Source organism: Staurois parvus, unplaced genomic scaffold, assembly GCF_062004578.1.
Source record: "Staurois parvus isolate SC_StPar_1 unplaced genomic scaffold, SC_StPar_1.0 ptg000425l, whole genome shotgun sequence".
Taxonomy (NCBI): Eukaryota; Metazoa; Chordata; class Amphibia; order Anura; family Ranidae; genus Staurois; species Staurois parvus.
Genome location: NW_028318221.1, coordinates 3,045,999 through 3,070,670, shown reverse-complemented (window position 1 = coordinate 3,070,670; position 24,672 = coordinate 3,045,999). Strand labels below are relative to the sequence as shown.

Here is a 24,672-nt window from a genome sequence, read left to right as displayed (position 1 = left end):
AAGGCCAAAAACATTGCAGCCTAAACAAACCTATTCATGAACAGGGTGGTTTAAAATCTTAGTCTGTAAATGGATAGATGTTTTGGTTTAAAATGTCTAACTTTCCAGCTGACCTAGACATATCGGGTGATTGTACCACTACATAGCAAATAAAGTTCAATGCGGATTAAAGGTCATGAACTCATTGGCTAAGAGATGTAACATATGGTAAATCAGTAAAGGAGGTAGTCAGAGTGGCCTGGTAGACTTAACAACAGCATGCAATGCTAATCTTCAGCTTCTAGAACAAGATGATACTTTCTTGTATTCAAAGAGGCAGACTTGAGAGAGACAATTGTGCTTCTACACAAGGCATTAAAAAAAAAACATGTTGAATCTGCAGTTCAGTTGAAGGCAGTTCACAAAAAAGATGTTGTGGAACTGGAAAGAATGAAGAGAACTAAATTAATAAGGTGCATGAAGAGCATCAGCTGTGACGAAAGATTAATGGAACTGAATTGATTCTCCTTTAGGGCGACTGAGGAAGGATATGTTGTATAAATAAATAAATGGCCCTTACATAGAATTCAGGGGAAATCTGTTCACTTTAAGGTCATATTTCAGAGGCCAATATTACCGTTTTTCCAGCATCAAGAAATGCAAAAACTGTCCCCACTCAAGGGTTTTCAATTGTCATTAATGAGGTAATGGTAACAATACAAATGTAAACTGAACCGTGCTGTTTCCGAATAGGCTTGACAACTATTGCAGGATACTTGAAAAATTATGGCATCTTTCTTCAGAAAAAAACAGTTAAACTTTCACTATTCTTTATATCATATTTTATAAATGAAACACATTGCTTTAGGACCAATATTATTGTAAATATAATAAAACCTCCTTGGACATGGCTATCAGAGGAAAATGTACTCCGGATTGGATAAAATGATAATCTAAATAGTGGAGAAATATTGGACAAAATGAGAATCTAAATGGTGGATAAAGGATGGATAAAGAAGAAAGAAACATTTCAAATAGATTCTGGCTGACATTCAAGATTAGGATACAACAATAATAGGTGGCATCATCCATTACTATCTAAGTGAGAGTGGCTTCCATGTTAGAAGACCCAATCTTCACTCCTGAAAGACAGACACAGAAAAGCTAGACTGAATTTTGCCAAAAACCATGTTTAAAAAGCCATGCTTATTCTGGTAGAATGTACTTTAGCCAGGTGAAATTAAATTGTGCTTTTTGTTAAGTCACAGATGCTTTTAAAACAAGGGGGAACCATACCTACTGTGAAGCATGGAGCGGGCTCCATTACATTATGATTATAAAGGCATCCTGAAGCTAAACAATGCTCAGTTTAAGAAAATTCTATTGTTGCAGAACATGACTTCAGCTGGGTAAACACCAAAAGCATTCATCCAAGAGAAACCAGGAACTGTTGAATATAAAACACTGGCTTGAATAGCTGGCATAGTTGGGTAACAGAACCCACCAAACCTAAAAAATAAAAAAGGTGTGTGTGCGGGTCTTCAACTGTAGAAGAGCTACAGTTCCCCAGCTCAAAACTGTGTACTGCAAGTCTACTCTTTGTGACTCAATTTCAGTCAAGCAATGTACTGATGAAGGGAAACAAGTGTGAGAGGGAAAAGCATTTCTTCCAGTCTTCTACATCTGGTATTAACATTTTACATTCCTTCTATACCAAAACCAAACTATCATATATTCTAAGCAAAGGGTGACATTTTACGATATTTAAATGCAAAACACTGTCTGAAATAAGCAAATAAATTCAAGAATATAAAAGTACTAGATATATTTACCAAACTGTATCTGGGGGGAAAAGGTAGTAAATATCACATAGAAGGAATAAAACAAAAAACAAAAAAAACAAAAAAGAAAGAAAAAAAAAAAAAAAAAAAAAACCACACACATTGCTGCAGTCAGCCATATTTTATTACAACACTGTGGGCATGGATGACAGTTGTCAGTTGCCTTGCAGCTTACAATCGTATTTTCCCGAGTAGTGTTTGAGGGGAGCAACACTTGCAGATCATTTGAATTGGCCCAGGTTAACATTGTTAGCTGATAGCTATAAAACCATAATGACGTATTGTCCACATGAAGATTAAAGTACACCTGGTTAGTATTCTGAACTGATTCCACAAATTAAATGCACATAATTTCAACATCTTCATAAGCACCACTGGGAACTCCTAAACTCAGGATGCAGTAAAAATTCCAACACTTCCTAGAAATGCCAAGAGTTGATCCATATCTTTTCTAACCCACACCTCCACAAAATTTGGAGCTTCTTGAGTGCTCTTGCAGATGCTTGAACTGATTGCAATCTCCACATGTCAACACCATTTTAGTCATAGAATCAATCTGGGTGTGTGGAATAATGAAAGGCCTACTTCAATGTACCAATCAGTGAGAACTGTGAAACAGAATCTGTAATTTCTCAGAGTACATAAACACAAATGTGTAAATGGTGCTAATCCAAGGGCATGACCCCCTGTATAAATTATACATAGACAAAGAAAAATTGGGAAAAAAGGGAAACACCAATATAGTTTATGTATATTCTTCAGCAACAGCAGAAAAACCAAATGCCCATACTGGTCCAGTCCTTTGTGCAACCTTGTGGCAAGTGACACTTAATGGATCCTTCTAAATGTGGTTATGGGGAGTAAAACATGAGGGAATGTTTAAAAAACATTTTTCCCATAAAAAGTGTGTCAGTAGCCACTGTCCACACATATCTAAGAGGAAGACGGGCTGTGGTGTGGTTGCTCGGTACTTTCTGCCCAAATTCCCTGAAAAAAAAATTACAATATCCTCTGATATTCAGGTGCAGCTCATTGATGCTGGTCCTCATTGCTTGTACTTGGAGTTCTGCTTCTTATCTGACTGCGTAACTGTTCTATCAATTCTGGGTTTTGTTGTTGCATTTGTTGAGCAAACTGTTGTCCTCTAAAACAAAAATACACATTTTAAAAACAAAATCACTCTATGCATTTCTTGAAAACATATTACACCTTAAGTCAAGTTCCAGCCAAAAGATTTTGTTTGTTTTGTGTAGCAGTGGGAAAAGGGATAGAACTTTAGCTAGACTCTTAGGCTACTTTCACACCGAGGAGTTTTTGAAGCATTTTTTACATTAAAAAAGAATGCTTCCTTATGTATGTATATCTATGCATGTTTTCACACTGAGGCATTGTGCTTGTAGTGCGGTGTAAAAACTCTTTGGGGCATGTGTGGGGAGTCGAAAAGAAAAAAAAAACCCAAAAAGGCCTCTTCCCACTGAAATCAATGGAAAACGCCTGAAAAGCACATCAAAAACACCTCTGAGAAGTGTTTTTGGTGCAGTTTTTAAGTCATGTGTCCTTTAAAAACACTCAGAAAGCAAAGCATATGCGTTTTTGCAGGGGATCAGTGTAAAAGTAGTCTTACTGCTGTCTGTGACTCCATTGGGGACATTTACACTCAATTTTTTATTCGGGCGATAGGAGGGCAGCACAAAAGAAAGTGTTGAAAAATTTCTTCATTTGAGACAGACACAGGCTCAATATTAATTTACTAAAAGAAGAGAAAGGTTAGAATCTGTGAAATTTCTATTGCTGTTTGTGGCTTTGTGTCATTTCTTAAGTAGGTATAGGGAAGCCTAGCCAATGGGGTCACAGACTGTAAAAGGATTTTTGCACTCACCATAAAATCCTTTTGGGGACACAGGAAGTTGTTTGTATTTGGGTTGTAATGCTACTTACAGGAGAACTGGACACTGGCAAACCAAAAAATTGTAGACCAACCCAGGATAACCCCCTACTACAAGCATGCCCCAAAATCTCTCCTCTGTCTTTTGACCTGTAAGAGGACAGGTAAAAAAAAGTGGAGGTGAGCAAATTTTTGAACAGTGGTGGATACACGGTGTGGTTGTTCACACTTAGGAGGTGGTGCACGTTTATCATGGAAGAGAATTAAGTGGCACATTTTATGATGGAAGATATATATTAAGCACAATATATGGACTATGATTATTACAGGTTATACGGTCTCTGTTTTAAAGAAATTATTTGTTGAATTGTTTAAAATTAGGTTATTGTTTATTTGATGAGTTTTTGCATATGGATCACATGATCACAGGGAGGCACAGCATTTATATTTTTTGGTATATTACAATTACTGTGGTAACCCTTTTGAGTTTGCAGCCACTCCCAGGTTAAGACTTATTACTTACAGTCTATTATACAGAAGTGTATTTAATCACATATTTCACTTATAGGTGGCGTGGGATACACATTTTTCATTCAATGCTAATTATATACTAAGCATCTTTTAATTTCTTTATTCCCAATGAATTATTGCGATTTCTGTTTTTTTTAATATCTGTACATAATCTTTATCCAGCCAAGCCAAATATTGTCCAAGAGCTTCAAAAATTATTCATGACAGTTCAAAGAACTGCTATTACAGTGATCATCACTCTAAAAGCAATCACAATTTAAAAAAAATAAATTAAAAAAAATCAAAAAAGGCCCTGATCACCTGCTTTTTACATACTGTCATCAGTCCGAATCCTTGATCACTGCCACACCAGTCATATGATGCTGTACTTCACTGGTGACAGTAAGGGAAAAAAAAAAAAAAAAAAAAAAAAAGCAACTTCCTCATTTTCCAAATAAATTGTAACAAAAAAAAAAATTACAACTTCAAAAAAGCTCACCATACCAAAAAGGGGTCATTTTAGAGTCTCAAGAAATGAAATAGGCCATCATGATTGATTAATTTTCAAACACACACACCATATTTTGTAGACGCTATACTTTCACACAGACCAATTATTATACACTTACTGGGATTTTTTTTTTTTTTTTTTTTTAACGAAAGACATGTACCAGAATACATTTTGGCACAAATTTATGAAGAAATTTTATTTTATTTTATTGATGTGTTTTATAACAGAAAGTAGGCAATATTGTTTTATTCAAAATGTTCACTGTTTTTCGTTTATATAACAAAAAAATAAAAAAAACCCAGTGGCAATCGAATACCACCAAAAGAAATCTCTATTTGTGTGAAAAATATATATAAATTTAATTTGGGCACAGTGTTACTGAGCAATTGTCAGTTAAAGTAGCACAGTGCTGAATAGCAAAAAAAATGGAATTGTGATGAAGGGGGTAAAACCTTCTGTAGTGGTTAAATGTCTTTTCTTCAACTAGCTAAGACATTAGCAATAAACTGAGGAACACTGATAGTAGGAGGGATTTTCCGGTCTTGTCTCACAATTTCGTTTCAATTTGGTGTCCAATCCTCCTACAGCATAATGATGTAAAATTCTTTTGTTGAGCCTCCAGTCCTGGTGAGCCTTGAGCAAATGCTGTTTTTGGCCTCCACTATGGAATGCTAACTAGAAGGATCGGTGAAACCTAAATTAGGCCTTCCTCAACTTGGGAGAGTGGTTTTAGCTCTTATTTTATGAAAACAATATAAAGTAAAGAAGTTAAAATTAAATGGTACATACGCTTGTATAAGACTTGCCAGATCTGTGGGTGGAGGGGTTCCAGTTGCAGCAGCAGCAGCAGCACCTGCCATAGGATTACCAGAGCCAGAAATCATTCCAGACATTCTGAAGAGAAAAAGTGACAGCTGAATGAATTCTTATTGCTTGATACTCAAAAGCATGTTTGACAAACATCAATGTCATTTTTTTTAAAGAAAAAAAAAAATTAATGAAACTTAAGAGATTATAACAAATGCAATTATATATTTCTCAGTGTTCCAGATAGGAAATTTTTTATGAAGCAAGAATACTTATTGGGCAGCACAGTGGCTAAATGGTTAGAACTTCCTCCTGGCAGTACTAGGGTCATTGGTTCGAATCCCAACCATGGCACCACCTGCCTGGAGTTTGCATGTTCTCCCTGTGCCTGCGTGGGTTTCCTCTGGGTACTCCTGTTTCCTCCCACACTCCAAAGACATGCTGGTAGGTAAATTGGTTCCTGTCTAAATTGGCCCTAGTATGTGAATGTAAGTTAGGGACCTTAGATTGTATGCCCCTTGAGGGTTAGGGACTGATGTGAATGTACAATATATATGTAAAGCGCTGCGTAAACTGACGGCGCTAGATAAGTGCCTGAAATAAATACTTGTGTGAAAAACATCAAACAGAAGTCACCAGTCAAGCTTGATGGCTACATTCTAGTTTTACAAATGCGAAGGACAGAAATTTGAGGAGCAGATACTGACAGCATAGCACAGGATGCTGGTTTGTTATCTCAACCCTTGATTCAATAGCTAGTAATTCACTAACCTGGAATAAGCTGGCAACCAGTAATATTTATAAAACACTGAACACCTTTCCGACACATTTATATTGCCAGTAAGATTTAGTTGCCAGTAAGACGCTTTTTTTTTAGATCATACCCATGTCTCTCATTGCAGTGCATTTTAACCACTTCTGCTCTAGAATAATCATTTTTTTTTTTGACGCATGTAAAAATCCACATTTGTGGCTAAAAGATTACCTAAACCCCTCAGTACATGATATATTTTCTGAAATCAGAGGCCTTGAAGAACAACAAGATATCAGTTGCAATTTTTTAAGTTACACCTATTTGGGCAACTGTTTATCAAATGCATATAATCTGGAAAAAAAAATGTAAAAAAATGAAATTTAGTGCACACAAACACAATAAAAAATATAACAGATCAAGTCTTAAAATTGTGTATGCCCCTGATAGTGGGAAGAGCAATGGTACCCAAAAAAGTATAATTATTGCTCTCACTTGGATGTTCACGGTGATATCTCATATGTTTGATGCCAATGCGGTTTACATGCATGCGCACACCCTGGGTGCGCGTTTGTATTTGTGGATGTGTGCACAGCAATGGGGATTATGCAAAATTTTCTTTTATTACATTTTTTTTTTACTTTTATTCAGAAAACTTTATTCAGAAAATTAAGTCTTGCTTGATCACTTCACGCCGGCCACTTTTGCAAGTATAGCAATGTAAAACATTATAAATAAGTGCCTATACAGTTTAAAATCCAGCAATACACTGTCCCACCCTGCTTTGCACATGCTCAGTTGCTCTCCATTTTTAGGTAGCTTCCTTGGCTGATAAGGATAGTAGGGTTTAGTTCTGCTTTACGATTTACTGCTGTTCAGGGGCTCTGGGTTTCAACAAAACGGCAGCCTCCAGCAAGAAGCAACTGGAACAACGCTGAAAGCAATTTACTAATTTTGGTAGCATAATTAATAATGTGGAATGTATGTTACTTACTAAAGAACATTATTTATTTTAACAAATGTTATGAGTAAAGTTCTGCTTTTTTTTTTAAGATGCTTTTGATATAAGACAGCAGGTGCAGTGAAGAGAGACATGCTCCAAAAGGTGAACATAGCCTTTAAAGTATAACTAAAGGCAATTTTTATTAATTTATTGTTTAGTGTTGAGTAGAGTGGAGAAGGATTACAACCTGTCAGCTTTTTTTTTTTTTCTCTCTAATGCCATCTGTATCTCTTTTAGTGAGATTCACCCTTTCCATTTGTCCTGTTTAGTGTTATCAAGTGTGAAAGTGAAAGAAAATCCCAAATTTTGACAAAGGGAGACGCTGATCACAGCTATTCTTAAAAGCGTCAAGAGTTAATTTCTATGTTTGTGATCCCTGAAGTAAAGGGATACTAATGCAGGCCATAGATGGGTTGAAAATCGGCCGAATTTTCAGCTAAAATTTTTTTTTTAAAAAAAATCGGTCGATTTTCGCACTGTTAATGGGTGCTAGATTTATTAACAATGGGTTAATTGGTCGGCCGCTTTTCTGGATTTTGCCAGATTTTTTTGATCGGTAAAGTTGGAAAAAAATCGTCCGATTTTGCCGATCGGCCCATTTTCGCGGCAATGATGGGCAAATTGGCCGATCTTTTTACCGATAAAAAAATCTGCGCATGAGCCGTGACCTGCAAGAAAAAGAGAAAGAAGAAGAAGAAGAAGAAGAAGAAGAGGAAGGAGGAAGGAGGAAGGAGGAAGGAAGAAGAGGAGGAGGAAGAAGAGGAGGAGGAAGAAGAGGAGGAGGAAGAAGAGGAGGAAGAAGAGGAGGAGGAAGAAGAAGAGGAAGAAGAGGAGGAGGAAGAAGAAGAGGAAGAAGAGGAGGAGGAAGAAGAGGAGGAGGAAGAAGAGGAGGAAGAAGAAGAGGAAGAAGAGGAGGAGGAAGAAGAAGAGGAGGAAGAAGAAGAGGAGGAAGAAGAAGAGGAGGAGGAGGAGGAGGAGGAGGAAGAGGAGGAGGAGGAAGAGGAAGAGGAGGAAGAGGAAGAGGAGGAAGAGGAAGAGGAGGAGGAAGAAGAGGAGGAGGAAGAAGAGGAGGAGGAAGAAGAGGAGGAGGAAGAAGAGGAGGAGGAAGAAGAGGAGGAGGAAGAAGAGGAGGAGGAAGAGGAGGAGGAAGAGGAGGAAGAGGAGGAGGAAGAGGAGGAGGAGGAGGAGGAGGAAGAGGAGGAGGAAGAGGAGGAGGAAGAGGAGGAGGAAGAGGAGGAGGAGGAGGAGGAGGAGGAGGAGGAGGAGGAAGAAGAAGAAGAAGAAGAGGAAGGAGGAAGAAGAAGAGGAAGAAGAAGAAGAGGAAGAAGAAGAGGAAGAAGAAGAGGAAGAAGAAGAGGAAGAAGAAGAATTCCAGTCGCTATTATATTTGACATTAAAAAGTATTGTGGTTGCAACAATGTATCTATTTGTATCTGAAAAAACCATCTGTATCCGAAATGGATACAAATAGGTACAATGTTGCAACCGCAATACTTTTTAATGACAAATATAATAGCGGGGCTCTCTGCAGGGACAGAAGTAATTAAATGCCGGCCGTAGACAGGAAGAAAATGGGCCGATTTTTTTTACTGTTGGTGGTAACGTCAGCCTATTGAATGACCGATTTTTCGTTTTTTTGTTAAAAAAACGGCCGGTTTTCTCCCCGTCTATGGCCTGCATAAGTTGGCCAGCTACAAGCGGTTGTATTCCACTGAATCTCTTATGTTGGTGGCAGATAGCCATAAGATTGTTCAAGATAACAATTTTTCAGAAACTATGGTATCTATTGAACCTATGATGAAGCACAAAGCTGGCAACACATGTAACAATGTAATTACACAATCTCTGGACAACCTTCTTTGATTACCCACAAGTATGAAGTGTGGGGACCTGCCAGAACAGTTTGTTCAATTTATAAATTAGGGAGATTCTCACACTGTAAAGCTGCAGGTAAATCTTTACCCATATCCGCTCTTCTTAACCAAGACCTTAATGCCGGCAGATGGATGGACTTCCTAATCACATTCTTTACTGTGACTGGCTTCACAGTGTTAATATAATCAGGAGCCTGTCCCAGTGGTTTCTGTTTATAAACAGAGACTGGGAGTGGTCTGTGACAGCTCTCAGCCACCATGGGCACATGTGTGTGGCATGTGAGTGTTAAGGCTCACTCTTCCTGCTGCTGCACATACAGTGGATATAAAAAGTCTACACGCCCCTGTTAAAATGTCAGGTTTCTGTGATGTAAAAAAAATGACAAAGAAATAATTTCAGTACTTTTTCCACCTTTAATGTGACCTATAAACTGTACAACTCAGTTGAACAACAAACTGAAATCTTTTAGGAGGAGGGAAGTAAAATTAAAAAACTAAAATAATAAGGTTGCATAAGTGTGCACACCCTTAAACTAATACTTTGCTGAAGCACCTTTTGATTTTATTACAACACTCAGTCTTTTTGAGTATGAGTCTATCAGCATGGCAGATCTTGACTTGGCAATATTTGCCCACTCTTCCTTGCAAAAACACTCCAAATCTGTCAGATTTCAAGGGCATCTCCTGTGCACAGCCCTCTTCAGATCACCCCACAGATTTTTGATTGGATTCAGGTCCGGGCTCTAATTGGGCCATGCCAAAACTTTAATCTTCTTCTGGTGAAGCCATTCCTTTGTTGATTTGAATGTATAATTTGGGTTATTGTCATGCTGAAAGATGAAGTTCAGCTTTCTAGCAGAAGCCTGAAGGTTTTGTGCCAATATTGACTAGTATTTGAGACTGTTCATAATTCCCACCATCATGCTTCACTGTGGGTATGGTGTTCTTCTGGTGATGTTTTTGCTCCAAACATATCTTTTGGAATTTACAGTTAGGTCTATATAGATTTGGCACAGGCACATTTTTAGTTTTTTTTCAGGTATTTACCAAAACATATTCAAACTATAGTTATATAATAGATATGGGCTGAAATTTGGAATCTATTATTGTGAACCTACATCATGCGTTCAAAGGAGCTGTCCGTGCAAGTGAAACAGGCCACTGTAAGGCTTCAAAAACAAATCCATCAGAGATAGTAGCAACATTAGGAGTGGCCAAATCAACAATTTGGTACATTCTGAGGAAAGAACACACTGGTGAGCTCAGCAACATAAAAAGGCATGGAATATCCATGGAAGATAGTGGTGGATGATCGCAGGATACCCTCTATGGTAAAGAAAAACCCATTCACAACATCCAGACAAGTGAAGGCCACTCTCCAGGAGGTGGGCATATCATTGTCAAAGTCTACAATCAAGAAAAGACTTCATGAGAGCAAATACAGAGGGTTCACCACAAGGTGCAAACCAGTCATAAGCCTGAAGAATAGAAAAGCCAGATTAGACTTTGCCAAAAAAAAAAAAATCTAAAAAAGCCAGACCAGTTCTGGAAAAGCATTCTTTGGACGGGTGAAACTAAGATTAATCTGTATCAGAATGACGGGAAAAAAGTAGCACAGTGTGCTAGGAAGGCTAGGAACAGATCATGATCCAAAGCACAACGTCATCTGTAAAACATGGTGGAGGCAGTGTGATGGCATGGGCATGCATAGCTTCCAGCGGCACTGGGTCATTGGTGCTTATTGATGATGTGACAGAAGACAGAAGCAGCTGCATGAATTCTGCTGTGTTTAGAGATATACTGTCAGCCCAGATTCAGCCAAATGCAGCAAAGTTGATTGGATGGCGCTTCACAGTACAGATGGACAATGATACAAAACACACCACAAAAGCAACCCAGGAGCTTTTGAAGGAAAAGAAGTGGAATATTCTGCAATGGCCAGGTCAATCACCTGATCTCAACCCAATTGAGCATGCATTTCACTTGCTGAAGGCAAAACTAAAGGCAGAAAGACCCACAAAGAACAACTGAAGACAGCTGCAGTTAGAGCCTGGCAAAGCATCAGAAAGGAGGAAACCCAGTCTTTGGTAATGTCCATGGGTTCCAGACTTCAGGCAGTCATTGCCAGTAAAGGATTCTCAACAAAATATAAAAAATGAACATTTTATTATATTCATTTGTCCAATCACATTTGAGCACCTGAAAATGGAGGTGGACTGTGTATAAAAATGGTTGCAGTTCCTAAAATTTGTACTTGATATTTATGTTCAACCCCTTGAATTAAAATTAAAAGTCTGCACTTCAAATTCATTTGGATTGTTTTGTTTTAATTTATTCTGCTAGCATACAGAGCCAAAAGTATGAAAATTGTGCCTGTGTCCAAATATATATGGACCTAACTGTATGGCCAAAAAGTTCAACCTTGGTTTCATCAGATCATAACACATTTTCCCACATGCTTTGTTTTTGCTAAATTTAGTTGGGCTTGGATGTTTTTCTTCATAAGAAAAAGCTTACGTCTTGCCACTCTACCCCATAGCCCGGACATATGAAGAATACAGGAGATTGTTGTCACATGTACCACACAGCCAGTACTTGCCAGATATTCCTGCAGCTCCTTTAATGTAGCTGAAGGCTTCTTGGCAGCCTCCCAGACCAGTTTTCTTCTCGTCATTTCATCAATTTTGGAGGGACCTCCAGTTCTTGGTAATGTCACTGTTGTGCCATATTTTCTCCACTTGACAATGACTGTGTTCCATGGTATATCTAATGCCTTGGAAATTCTTTTGTACCCTTCTCCTGACTGATACCTTTTAACAATGAGATACCTCTGATGCTTTGAAAGCTCTCTGCGGACCATGGTTTTTGCTGTAGGACGCGACTAAGAAAATGTCAGAAAAGCCCTACTAGAACAGCTGAAATTTATTTGGGGTTAATCAGAGGCACGTTAAATGATGGCATCCCCAGTTACATAAGGGTGTGCACACTTATGCAACCACATTATTTTAGTTTTTTATGTTTACTCCACCCCAAAGATTTCAGTTTGTTTTTCAATGGAGTTGTGCAGTTTATAGGTCACACTATAATCACATCCACATTTTAAGAATGCATTGGATCTTTTGTTAGCCTACACATTTATACATAATATCTTAAACTCAGCAGACATAACAATCTATCTGTAATGTATGGCTATTTATCTTGGAATTCAGGTGCTAATCTCAAACGTTTGAAAATCTAGCTCTACATTTAGATGTAAATGTACTTAAATTAAGTGATGTGGCCTTCGCGAAGACCCCCCCTCTTCCTGTACTTTCTTCATTTAAAGCTAACTTGACAATGCTCTAGACAAACTATTAATACAAATATAATGTCTATATAAAAATTAGGATATACCTTTCATGTTCCATTTAATTTCACAAAGGAAAGTAACTAAGGAGTGGCTGTGGATATAGTATACTTGGGAGAGAGAGGGGTAAAACCTCATCTGGAATATGCAGTTTAGTTTTGGGCACCACTTTACAGAAAGAATATTGGAGAGCTGAAGAAAGTGCAGAGAAGGGCAACCAAACTGATAAAAGGCATGGAGGAGCTCAGCTGCGAGGCAAGATTAGCTGAAGTGAATGTATTCTCTCTATAGAAGAGTTATTCACTTTTAGGTCATTACAGAGAACAAAGGGGCACTCTTTATGTCTAGGAAGGGAGATTTAACCGAAACATACAGAAAGGCTTCTTTATAATAGATTGTTTTAAAAAAGCTGGATGCATTCCTGACATTTAAAAGGTAATAACACCAGGAGTAGTTGATCCAGAAAACATCTGAATTCTGGGGATCAGGAAGGAATTTTTCCCCCCACTGGAGCAAATTAGACCATGCTTTATTGAAGAGTTTTTTTGCCTTCCTCTGGATCATCTGTGGGTATGGCATTGAGTATATGGAGGTTTTCAATTATTTTTTTTTTAATTTGCTGAACTAGATGCACTAGTGTCTTTTTTCAACCTATGTAACCTGCACAATGTAAGCAAAGAAAAGGTAATAAAAAAAACTTACAACTGTTGTACTTGTGGGTTATTCATAAGGTTTGATGCCTGAAAAATAAACAAAGATATTTAGTACCTCCACAATAATCAGTTAAAGCCCATCCCCATACCCTGATAGAAACATACTTCTCCATCAATGTCCATGCCTCTACTGCAGATGTACCTCAGCATTGTAGCTACTCTCCGCACCTGTTTTGCACATCATTCTCCCAGACCACAGGTCTTCTCACATTGCCTTAATTACATTCTGTGGTATTCCCCTGGTTCATATTATGTTCTCTAGCAGCTCTTTCCCTATCCAAACCTCTCACCCTGTTGTCCATGATATATTCTCTCATATCCAACCCTCAAAAACACAGTTTTTTTCTCTCCTAGATCCTACACCATCCTCCTCCACACATAGTGGCCATACGTCCTGCCATCTTACAGGGCGCCATGGTAGTGGTGGAGATGCATGCACTTCTAATATTCAGTCAAATGTATTTCCCACCAGTATTTCCACTGTACATATGAGGTCAAAATGGAATCTGAGATCTGCACAAAAGATCCCGTGTCACTGCTGCTCAATCCTTTCCTTTTCAGACACTCTGTCAGTGCCACAGCAAAGAGATCTCTTATGAGATTTTGACCATTCTGCCATGGTTTGACAAATTAAAGTCAAAGCTAGAATATTGTCTGCCAGCAAAAACAGAGTTCTAAGGAGGGTTTCCAACCTCTCATGGCTAGGATGCTTGAATATAGAACATCTCCTTGTTAAGATGGGCCACTGACAGATACACAGTTTGACAAGGTCCTTTCCAAACAAGAACAAGTTTAGGGCACGTGTGTGTGTGACATTGCAGACATTTTCAATCCCCATAGTGGAAGACCTCTAAGAGCAGGAGCAGTGAGAAGGTCTCAGAAGCATCAAAAAACTCTAAAACATGAGACTGGAGATAGCAGATGGACCTTACCATTTCAGAATGGTGCACATCACACCAATATGTGAAACAGTCTTCCAATTCTGGAGTAATAGCATAAGACTAACATCTCATGGATAATTTTATCAGGCAGAGATTGTGGCGACTCACGTATAGTCACTGTGACTGGTAGCTCAGAGACCACTAGGGTCATGGGTGGATAAACCATAGAGTCTGTGGGGGTAGGTTTGGGAGCATGTGTAAAGCCTTTGTGATCAGCTGGTCAGAAACTAAGTGAATTGAATGAAAAAGTCTTGTGAGACTACTGTAAACCCTGGCATCTTCAGAAAGCACAGAGCTACAGTTAGTAGAGTTTTGTGTTGCTATGGCTATTTTAGTGATTTTTTTTTAATATCAGAAATAAATGGAATAATACATTTTAGTTACTATGTATTGGTTTTAGAACTTGGGCTTCCTCTATTCATATGCTAGTTAGCCAGTTTGACTGGTTTCTTGGAGACTAGCAAAAGAGGAAGTGATGTTGGCAGGAAATGGGGAAAGAAAAAAAAGGACTTGAACACAGTTGTCTGCTGAACTCAAACGAAGCAGTAGTTTGGATAACTCAGAGAAGCAACAATGAACAAAAGGAGGATAGGAATTCCATAAGACCAAAGAAAGTCTGTGCAAGGAGGGATGACACTAAATCTATAACCCCAGTTAAATGACTGTTTAGAGTATCCCTATTGCATACATTGTCCCCCCTTCGTGACCATGGCATTTTTTTTGCTATTCAACACGGCGCTACTTTAACTGCACAACCATGCAATATTGTAAATAACTGAAAATGAAATTTAAATAATTTTTTCACACAAATAAAGCTTTCTTTTGGTGTTATTTGATCACCACTGGGTTTATTTTTTGCAAATTATGTAAAAAAAAAAATAAAAAAAAAAAAATTATATTTTTCACATTCTGTTATAAAAAAGAAAGGGCCGAGCAGGTCGGCAAGTTGTTAAGATGGTGTACAGCAACAAGTAGTAAGTAAACCACTTCCCGCCCCACCACAGTACATTTACTGTGGCAGGGTGGCACAGGAAGGCACAGTCATGCCCCCTGCTGTGACTGGACATAGCCCGAGTTTGGCACCTGATTTCAGCCAATAATTTTGGCTGAAGTCAGCTGATCGGCTATATCCAATCACACAGAGTTCTGTATTTACAAAACATAGAACTGTTTACAGGGAACATCAATTTGGCTGTTAACCACTTCCCGTCCACCCGCAATGTACTGCGGCCGGGTAGCAGCTACAGGCAAAGCGACGTACCAGGCAAAGCAGACACAGCGGAATGAAGATCACGGTGAACAGGCAAAGCGGACACAGCGGAACAAAGATCCCAGTGAACGGGACCCGGTGATCATGTGATCGCTATGCGATCACATGATCACTATGCGATCACATGATCACTATGCGATCACATGATCACTATGCGATCACATGATCACTATGTAAGCAAAGCTGTTATGAATCAACGTCACTCATAACTGCTCTGCTTCTATTCCTAGTGAGCTGTGATTGGCCCACAGCTGTCACATGATACATGGGGCCAATCACAGCACCCTGTACCATGCAACCAGCTCCAGCCAACCACAGATCACTATCCGAGCTGTTAAAACTTAACTCATTGTGCTATTCTGATAAAAGTATTAAAAAAAGTAAAAAAACAAAAAACAAAAAAACAAAAGCATATTGGGAACTGAAAAAAAAATTTTTTTGTTAAGAGTTTTTTTTTTTTTTTTTTAAACTACTTGCCAATCGCTTACCTGCATTTTGCGGGTGAGCAGCAGCTCTTGGCAAAGTGACATAATCAGGCATCGCTTCCTATTTTGGGGTGTGAACGCACCTGCGCACCCCACTGCCCCCCGCACCCGTCGGTTAAGGGAGAGAAGAGAGAACACGGCACCGAATAAAAGCACCACTACATTTTACACGCACGAGTTAGATTAGCAAATATAACCCTTTGATCACCCTGTCACCCAGCCAGTGCCATAGTACAGTGTCAGTATATAGAATTTTTCACTGATCACTATATTCCTGCCACTAGTGACATTAGATAGCGTCCGGGTCAGTAAGCGTCCCTCCCAGCCAGGGTCAGCTAGCATTAGATTGCCCCCACACTATCTCACTCACGCTATAGGTCGCTGATCACCGTCATTACTAGTTTAGTGTTTGTATGGATCAATATATTGATCACAAACAGAACTATACTAGTGCCTCCTTTGTATAGTGGTCACAAAAATGCAGAGTTAGCAGGATCGGCCCCGTTCGCTGCCAGCACTAGTGTTTAGCCCCTCCGCTGTTTTTCATGGAAGATTTGTATCAATTGATTGTGGGCCAAAGCAATTTATATGCACAACAATACATGGCTGCCCACCCAAATTCGTCTCTTGCCAGGCAATTCGCATGGAAACCTATCACGGTTTCTGAATTTAAAACACTTTTGGGCCTAACCCTCAACATGGGCATTACAGAAAAAAAAGCATTGCGGTCATGTTGATCCACAGAGCCATTTCATCGTATGCCTGTGTTCTCTGCTGTTACATATATGCCCAACATGGACCAGCAACATACTGGTACATTGCTGGACTTTGAGTGGTTATACCGGGATGATGTCTGCAGCTACAGGCACCATCCTGGTATTGTTTTTTTCAGCTGGTGGTTGGCTTTCATTTAAAAATTATCCTAGTGGCCAATTAGCTGCTGAATTGTTTTTACGAGCAGCGGGAAGAGACATCCCCCTTCCACTGTTTTCTTGGGCTCTCCTGTCCCACAGGGGAATCCGAGAATAAAGCCGGCAGTTCCTCTGGCTGACCATAGAGCTGGCACTTGTACCAGAGTGATGGGAAGAGAAGAGTATGGAGAAGGAAAGGAACTGCTCATGATCCTAAGCATACCACCTCATCAGTGAAGCATGGTGGTGGTAGTGTCATGGCGTGGGCATGTATGGCTGCCAATGGAACTGGTTCTCTTGTATTTATTGATGATGTGACTGCTGACAAAAGCAGCAGGATGAATTCTGAAGTGTTTCGGGCAATATTATCTGCTCATATTCAGCCAAATGCTTCAGAACTCATTGGACGCCGCTTCACAGTGCAGATGGACAATGACCCAAAGCATACTGCAAAAGCAACCAAAGAGTTGTTTAAGGGAAAGAAGTGGAATGTTATGCAATGGCCAAGTCAATCACCTGACCTGAATCCGATTGAGCATGCATTTCACTTGCTGAAGACAAAACTGAAGGGAAAATGCCCCAAGAACAAGCAGGAACTGAAGACAGTTGCAGTAGAGGCCTGGCAGAGCATCACCAGGGATGAAACCCAGCGTCTGGTGATGTCTATGCGTTCCAGACTTGAGGCTGTAATTGACTGAAAAGGATTTGCAACCAAGTATTAAAAAGTGAAAGTTTGATTGATGATTATTCTGTCCCATTACTTTTGGTCCCTTAACAAGTGGGAGGCACATATGCAAACTGTTGTAATTCCTACACCGTTCACCTGATTTGGATGTAAATACCCTCAAATTAAAGCTGACAGTCTGCAGTTAAAGCACATCTTGTTCGTTTCATTTCAAATCCATTGTGGTGGTGTATAGAGCCAAAAATGTTAGAATAGTGTCGATGTCCCAAAATTTATGGACCAGAATGTATTTCGACAGGGAGATGTTACACATACATTGATGTTTGTTTGCCTTTAGATAATTTTGTCCCTTCCTCATTCCATACCTAGGATATGCTCTGTTTAGAAAGTCCCACCCTTTTTCAGTGTGTCTTTAGTTACTGTTCTGAGCACATGTAATTGCTGGAGCTTGACATACTATGATTTTTGACCTGATGTTCATCTGTGAAGATCTGCACAAGTTTTCAATTAAAGCTTTCTACGATCTGCAAGATGTCATTTAGATCACGTAACTGTCTGCTAACACTGCAAGTTATAGCCATCTCACCAAAACTGGATCATGTTAGGGGATCACGCTTTCCATGCTTAGATTGGGAAAGCAGAACAAGCTTTGTATATGAAAGAAAGATAGGAGCCGATTGGTGGCCATGCACAGCTGCTCCAAATTATGGTTGCTCCAATTTTCATATATTCCCCTCAGCATGCTCTACCACCAAGCAATTACATAATGCAATATTTTTTATATAATCCACCCTACTGCAATATACATTGAGATTTATGTTATACACACCTCTTTCTCTAATAAGAAAACAATAAAATTAGTAGGAATACAAAAAAAAAAAAAAATCAGCTTACTTACCATACTCATAAAGCCGGGATTGTTGAGCAGCCCAGCTAGATCAAAACCACCAGGAGCAGCCATCTGTAGTTGAAACAAACTGTCAGTTAATTTCCTGTAACCAGGATTCTTCTAAGTCATAAAATTAACAACTTGCCTTCCGCCCTATAGCAAAAGTACTGCTACAGGGTGGCAGGGCTGCACAAAATCACATACATATACGCGATTTGTAGCTCCATGTTGGGGGCGCATGCGTCACCCTCCCCGCTCCATTATTGGTGGCTAGAGATGTCAATCACCGGGTCCCAGCCAGTGATTCCCAGCCGGCACTTGCCGATAGTCGGGGAAAGCTGACAGGGGAGAGACTTGTGTGTAAACAACACAGGTCTCTCTCCTGACAGCAAGGACATGCTGTTCTGTATCTCTCTGCACAGCAGAGAGATACAAAACGGCAGGTCTCTCTAGTAAAAACATAACAGTGAACACAATAATACACACACAGTTAACCCTTTGATGGCCCCAGATGTTAACCCCTTCCTGCCCAGTGTCATTAGCACTGATCAATGTATTAGCGTCACTGGGGATGTCACTGGCAGTCAGTTCCCACCCAAGGAAAGCCCGCCACAGACCTGCAGTATGGCTATAAGTCACTGACCGCCGCCATTACCAGTATTAGAAAAAAAAAAAAAAAGTCCAGCATATATGCCACCTTTTGTATACGCTATACCTTTCATGTAAACAAATTAATTTACACGTATTGGGATTTTTATTTAGCAAAAACATGTAGCACAATACATTTTGGCCTAAATTTATGAAGAAATTTTACTTTTTACATTTTTTTATTAGATATGTTTTATAGCAAAGTGTCAAAAATATTGTTTTTTTTTTTTTTTTTCAAAATGGTCGGTCTTTTTTTGTTTATAGTGAAAAACAAAAAAATTAAAACCGCAGAGGTGATCAAATACCACCAAAAGAAAGCTCTATTTGTGGGGAAAAATAGTTACATAAATTTCATTTATGTACAGTGTTGCATGACCACGTAATTGTCAGTTAAATTAATGCAGCGCTGTATCGGAAAATATGGCCTGGTCAAGAAAGGGGGTAAATCCTCTGGAGGGCAAGTAGCCAAGACACTTACTGGACTTGGTAGCTCCTTCATTTTCTGTTCAGCAATCTTAAGGTTTGATTTATATGTATCGTTATCGGGATCCAGCTCCAGTGCTCTTTTGTAAAAGCTCACAGCTTCAGCGTGCTTGTTCAAACTTGAGAGTGCCAACCTGGAAAAATGAAAGAAGAAGAAATTCATGCGAGTAAAAAAAAAAACAAACACAAAAAATTAGTTGTGAGCAAACCTTGCATAAGCAAGCATTTAACTTGCCCTTACCCCATTCTGCCATAGGCTTTGCTGTAACCGGGGTCAATTGTTATAGCCTCTTCACAGTCCCGCACAGCCCCAGCATAGTTTCCTATTTTACTGTAAGCTGCTGCCCTGCACAATGCAAAAAAGTGAGAAGTTAAATACATACTGAAAACGCAGGATGAGCTATACTCCTCCGTAGGAATGAATGAGATGGCAGGACCATTTTCCTTGCAAAGGCTAGGCGGCTCTGGGCAGGGTCCCACAGTGAAGATCGCTCGGTGGGGAGGAAAGCAAGTAATCTACCAGGGATTAATTAATGGACAACAGATACAGCTGTTCATAAAAAAAAAAAATAATATTTCAAAGACTATTCCAAGCAGCATTGTTATTATAAAACAGTAAACTCAATCTTGTGATGAAGGATCTCATGATGAACAAAAATGATACTTCATGCTAGGAGATGCCTTCACTCTAAACACAGATAAACCAGTAAATGCATATTTTTAATAAGCCCAGAGTTCAGCCTACTATGTAATTTTTAAATCCCTGAAGAAGGGGAAATGCTGTTAGCACCTAAATCATTATGAACATTTTCTTCCACGTCAACATGTTTATGAATAAAATGACTAGGCCAGTGGTGCAACAAAAATCCGAAAGGGGTTCTAGACTTTCCCTAATCTACTTAAAAGGATAAGTTCACGAACGCGACCTGGGAGTGGCTGTGGATCCGGAGGACTGGAATAAAGCCTGGTCACTCATAGCTAAATGTTCGTTTAATACGACCACGCTGGAAGCAGCCTATAAGGTATTGTTTCGTTGGTATTGGGTGCCGGCTCGTTTGGCCCAGGCTAACCCTGCCTGTAGTGATCGATGTTTTCGGGGTTGTGGCCATCGTGGCGATGTACTGCATATCTGGTGGTCATGCCCGAGGTTGGTTCGTTTTTGGTCTCGTGTGTTTGGCCTCCTTTTCACTTTGTTTCATCTCTCCATACGCCGGGATGCTCGGTATGCTTTGCTTCATTGCCCCATACCGGGCCTCTTGGCTCGTCAGCAGCGATTGGCTTCCTATTTGTTTATATCGGCCACTAGGACAATTGCCCAGGCCTGGAAGAGTCCGTTTGTACTTTTTCAGGGGGTGCGGGATCGTATGACTACTATGATGCTCAACGAACAGATGTCGAGTATATGCAATGACTCTCAACATAAATTTTTTGAAAATATGGGAACCGTGGTTGCAATATGCCTTTCCCACGCTCCCCCCGGCCAGTGTAGGGAGGTGATGGAGTTTTGTATTGGCGCTCATGGACCCTTGCTCTCTGGTGTGTGTTTTTGTTTTTTCTCTTTCTTTCTTCTCTGCTTTTCTTCTTTCCTTTTCTGTTTGTTTTGATGTGACAGTGGACAGCTGTCTTTAGTTGCGATAATCTGAGTTTCACTGATGTTATTGTAACCTATGTGCCATTGATAGCCCCTACGTGGGCATACGTTTTGCCTTATTGGAATTAGAGCATTGTCTGCTCTATTATACATTTTCTATCGGTGCAATTGATAGCCCCTGCGTGGGCGTGTTTTGTTGCCTCTGTTTTATACTGTTTAAAATTAATAAAAACCATTGAAATACAAAAGGATAAGTTCACATTTTTTTTTTTTCACAATGCAGCCTGTAAAGCATTGTACCCACCAGCGCCCTCGTAGTTCATTGAGAACTACAAGGCGACAGCCGTGGCGCCCTACGGTACTTGTAGTTCATTCATTCACAGATCTGTGAATGAATGGAACTGTAACATTTTCCAAAGATGAGTCTAGATGAGCATTAGGAAAGAGAATGGAGGGCCATTTCCAAAGCCTGCTACCCACATTACTTAAACTAAAGGCTGCAGGTGAGTCACCTACTTCCCTTAACCGTAACTGAATGTCATTATCTTCCCAACAAGGTTTTCCATTCAAGCAGATGCTGGAATTGGTTGGAGCTACTAAAAAAATGTACCTAATAGAACCGCCACCAGAGACCCCCATAGCAGTACTTCCTGGAACAGAAAAACGCAGAGCAGAAGTTTGAATAATCAAAATCTATTGTCTCCGTTTCCGGTCCCTTGCAGATGGAAGTGAGAGGGTGCTATCATGAAACATACTGGAAAACTGTTCATGTTGTCATCTTTGCTCTAAATGGTGAGTTTAACTGTAAACTCCTGTCCCACTAATCCCAGTCACTGGAACAGAAAGCAAGAAATCTCCTCAATGGGGACATAGAAAGTAATTAAAATGCGACAGAGGTTTTGAAACTTTTCAGAATTTTCCCAAAACCAGAATAGATGGACACCACTAACTTCCTGTTTCTTTGACAACTCAAGCATTTTGAACAACTCAAGCATTACTTGAATACTTGACAACTCAAGCATTACTGTACAACAATGGTGATCAGGAGAAATAAGGAGGATGAATATCCCCATCAGGGGTACAGAAAGCAATAAAAACCTAAAAGTGGTTTTAACAGTTTCATATGATATAAAAAAAATTAAAGTCTTAGCTTTACATACACCTTAAGTCAGCACAAAGATTTACTTTATATACTGTATAATACAGTATAATAAAGTGGAACTTAGGAAAAAAGGGTGAACAGGCAAGAATTTTATTGCAGAAGAAACATGCTACGTCTCTTCTGCATTAAAGTTACTTACTTGCCTGTCCGCCCTTGTATAGTGAGCTGTGCACACAATCTGTGAAGGACACGCTTTTGAAACACTTCGTCATAGCAACCCTGTTGCAGGCTCTCTCCCCCTCCTGTCTGTCTCCGCGTCAGAAGATTTTCTTCAGTGCGTGGCGCCACCTGGACCAGGCACATGCGTAGTGGACTGGGCACGTCACAGTCGTCACATTGCTATCATAACTGTCTGTTTGCATTGGGATTTACAGCTGTCAGCAAGCCAAGTTAACACCATACTTTCTTACCTAGATCTTACAGTGGCGACCTAGGAGTGGAGGTTGAGTTACTTTACATACTGAAACCATCAATGTTTGAGTCTGCTTACAGCAGAGCAGCCAGCCTATAACCTCCGACGTAACGTCATTAGTACTGTTTAGTACTAATTGTCCTTGTTATTCATAGCTCCGATTGGCTGCCCACAGCCTGCAGCCTTTTATTATTGGCTGAATCTGCTCGAGATAGCTCTCTGACTATGGTAGTCAAAGAGCTCAGACTCAAACAATATTAAAGGACTGCGGGCAGCCAATCTGAGGCCAAGGTTGTGAATACAGAAGAGCACTTAATAATTCGATGCAGTAAAGCAGCCCGCTAATAACGCCTGTGTAAATACATAGGGGTTAATCGCTGGCTGCTCTTCTGTAACAGATTATTAAGGGTTCCAGTCCTCTCCATTTACACCTGAGCCCCTGTACCCCCCTAGTTCCAAGGTGAGGGGGTAAAAAACTATGAGAAAAGAAGAGACACCCCTCCCCTAATTCCTGGGTATCTCTTTAATTCCCCTACCTTACTTCGGGGTTCTTATTGTCTGTCTGCTCCTCTACATATACGGGCCCCTTGTTATTTACAGCCTGATCCTCTTATTGGCTGCCTGCAGCCCGTTATTATTGGTTGAATCTGAGAAGATCTATCTGACTACTATAGTTAAACAGATATCTCAGATTAAACCAATTATAAAAGGTTGCAGACAGCCAATCAGAGGTTTAGGCTGTGAGTGGAGGAACCCTTTGCGTTTCTGTGTGAAAGTGCTAAAAGTAAGTGGGTTAGGGAGAGCAAATGACTTCCTTTCCCCAGGTGCCGACAATCCGTGCTACACCACTGCCACAAAAGTGAATCATCTAGAGACCTGCCACGTCATATTGACATGATACCGAGTAAACTACAGTTACCGGCCTGACCGGAGCACGTGCTAGTTTTTTTGTTGTGTTTGACCCCTTTTGAACAATAAGATCATGAAGGACAAATGCTTATTAGTTACCAAGGACTAACAATTTTGGTATATTGTACTGTTCTTACAAATATCTAAATAGAACGCATGAAGGTAATAAACCTTGAGCATTTACAACTACTTTAAAGAAAAAGTCAAATTACAAAAAAAAATAAAATATATAAAATATATCTTTGGACAGCTCTATTCTAGCCAGTTTATGATGACCAAATTTCACAGAGTAGCAAGTACATACCTATTGCAGTAATAGACTGCATTAGCTGGGTTATGCTCAATAGCTTTGGTGTAGAAGGCGACAGCACTTTCAAAGTTTTCCAACTTCATTTGTTCATTACCTTAAAAAATAATGCAGACATTTTAAATTGTGTATATACAAAAGATATACTTACAAACATGATGCTTTTTCACCATATAAATATATATCTGGAAAAAAAATGTTGACCCATAGTAGTCTTTTAGAATTAAAATGTCACTTTTGTGTTTCAAAGCAGCAGCAAAGAACATATAGAAGCTGAATGGATGCTGTGGGCTACAGTCAAAGCTGTACCTTAAAAGGGGAACTTTATCTCAGAATAAAATGCTAGTGGGAAGTCTTGTTATTCTGGAAGAAACATACTAAGAGACTAAGCCGATTATCTGCCTGCTAACAAAAATTACTTAAGATTGCATACTGAGCTGGGCGTGCAATATCAGCATACCTTAGTGTCACTGGCAATTGATGTGACTAGTAGTTTACACAATAAAGATAAGGATGTTTGTGCCTTCTTTTAAAGAAATTGACAGACACTGTATTTCTGGCCAGATCAAAGTATTTTCTACTTGCTGAAAATCTTAGCTTGAAAAATAAAGAAAACAAATGAAGCTTTAACATCTAGGCTCTGGTAAGCCTCAATATTAGTAGTGCACAGAAATTAAAATTCTGGACTGAAACAGAAAATTCAGGATGCACTTGGCCGAAAACCAAAATGGACAGCTTTAAAAAAAAAAAAAAAAAAAA

General features: G+C 39.5%; 1 protein-coding gene across 1 annotated transcript in view; it reads right to left on the bottom strand.

The window, feature by feature from the left end:
* Nucleotides 1-1,926: 1,926 nt before the first annotated feature.
* The window catches only part of SGTA (small glutamine rich tetratricopeptide repeat co-chaperone alpha), a 38,295-nt gene continuing 15,549 nt past the window's right edge, over nt 1,927-24,672 (bottom strand). Inside the window, exons 5-11 of the mRNA XM_089687430.1 lie at nt 23,911-24,010; nt 19,774-19,878; nt 19,528-19,666; nt 18,411-18,473; nt 13,210-13,247; nt 5,516-5,620; nt 1,927-2,964 (exon numbers count right to left, since the gene is read on the bottom strand). Coding sequence (XP_089543556.1) covers nt 2,850-2,964; nt 5,516-5,620; nt 13,210-13,247; nt 18,411-18,473; nt 19,528-19,666; nt 19,774-19,878; nt 23,911-24,010 — 665 coding nt within the window. The 3' untranslated portion in view covers nt 1,927-2,849. The remainder of the gene's footprint in view (nt 2,965-5,515; nt 5,621-13,209; nt 13,248-18,410; nt 18,474-19,527; nt 19,667-19,773; nt 19,879-23,910; nt 24,011-24,672) is intronic.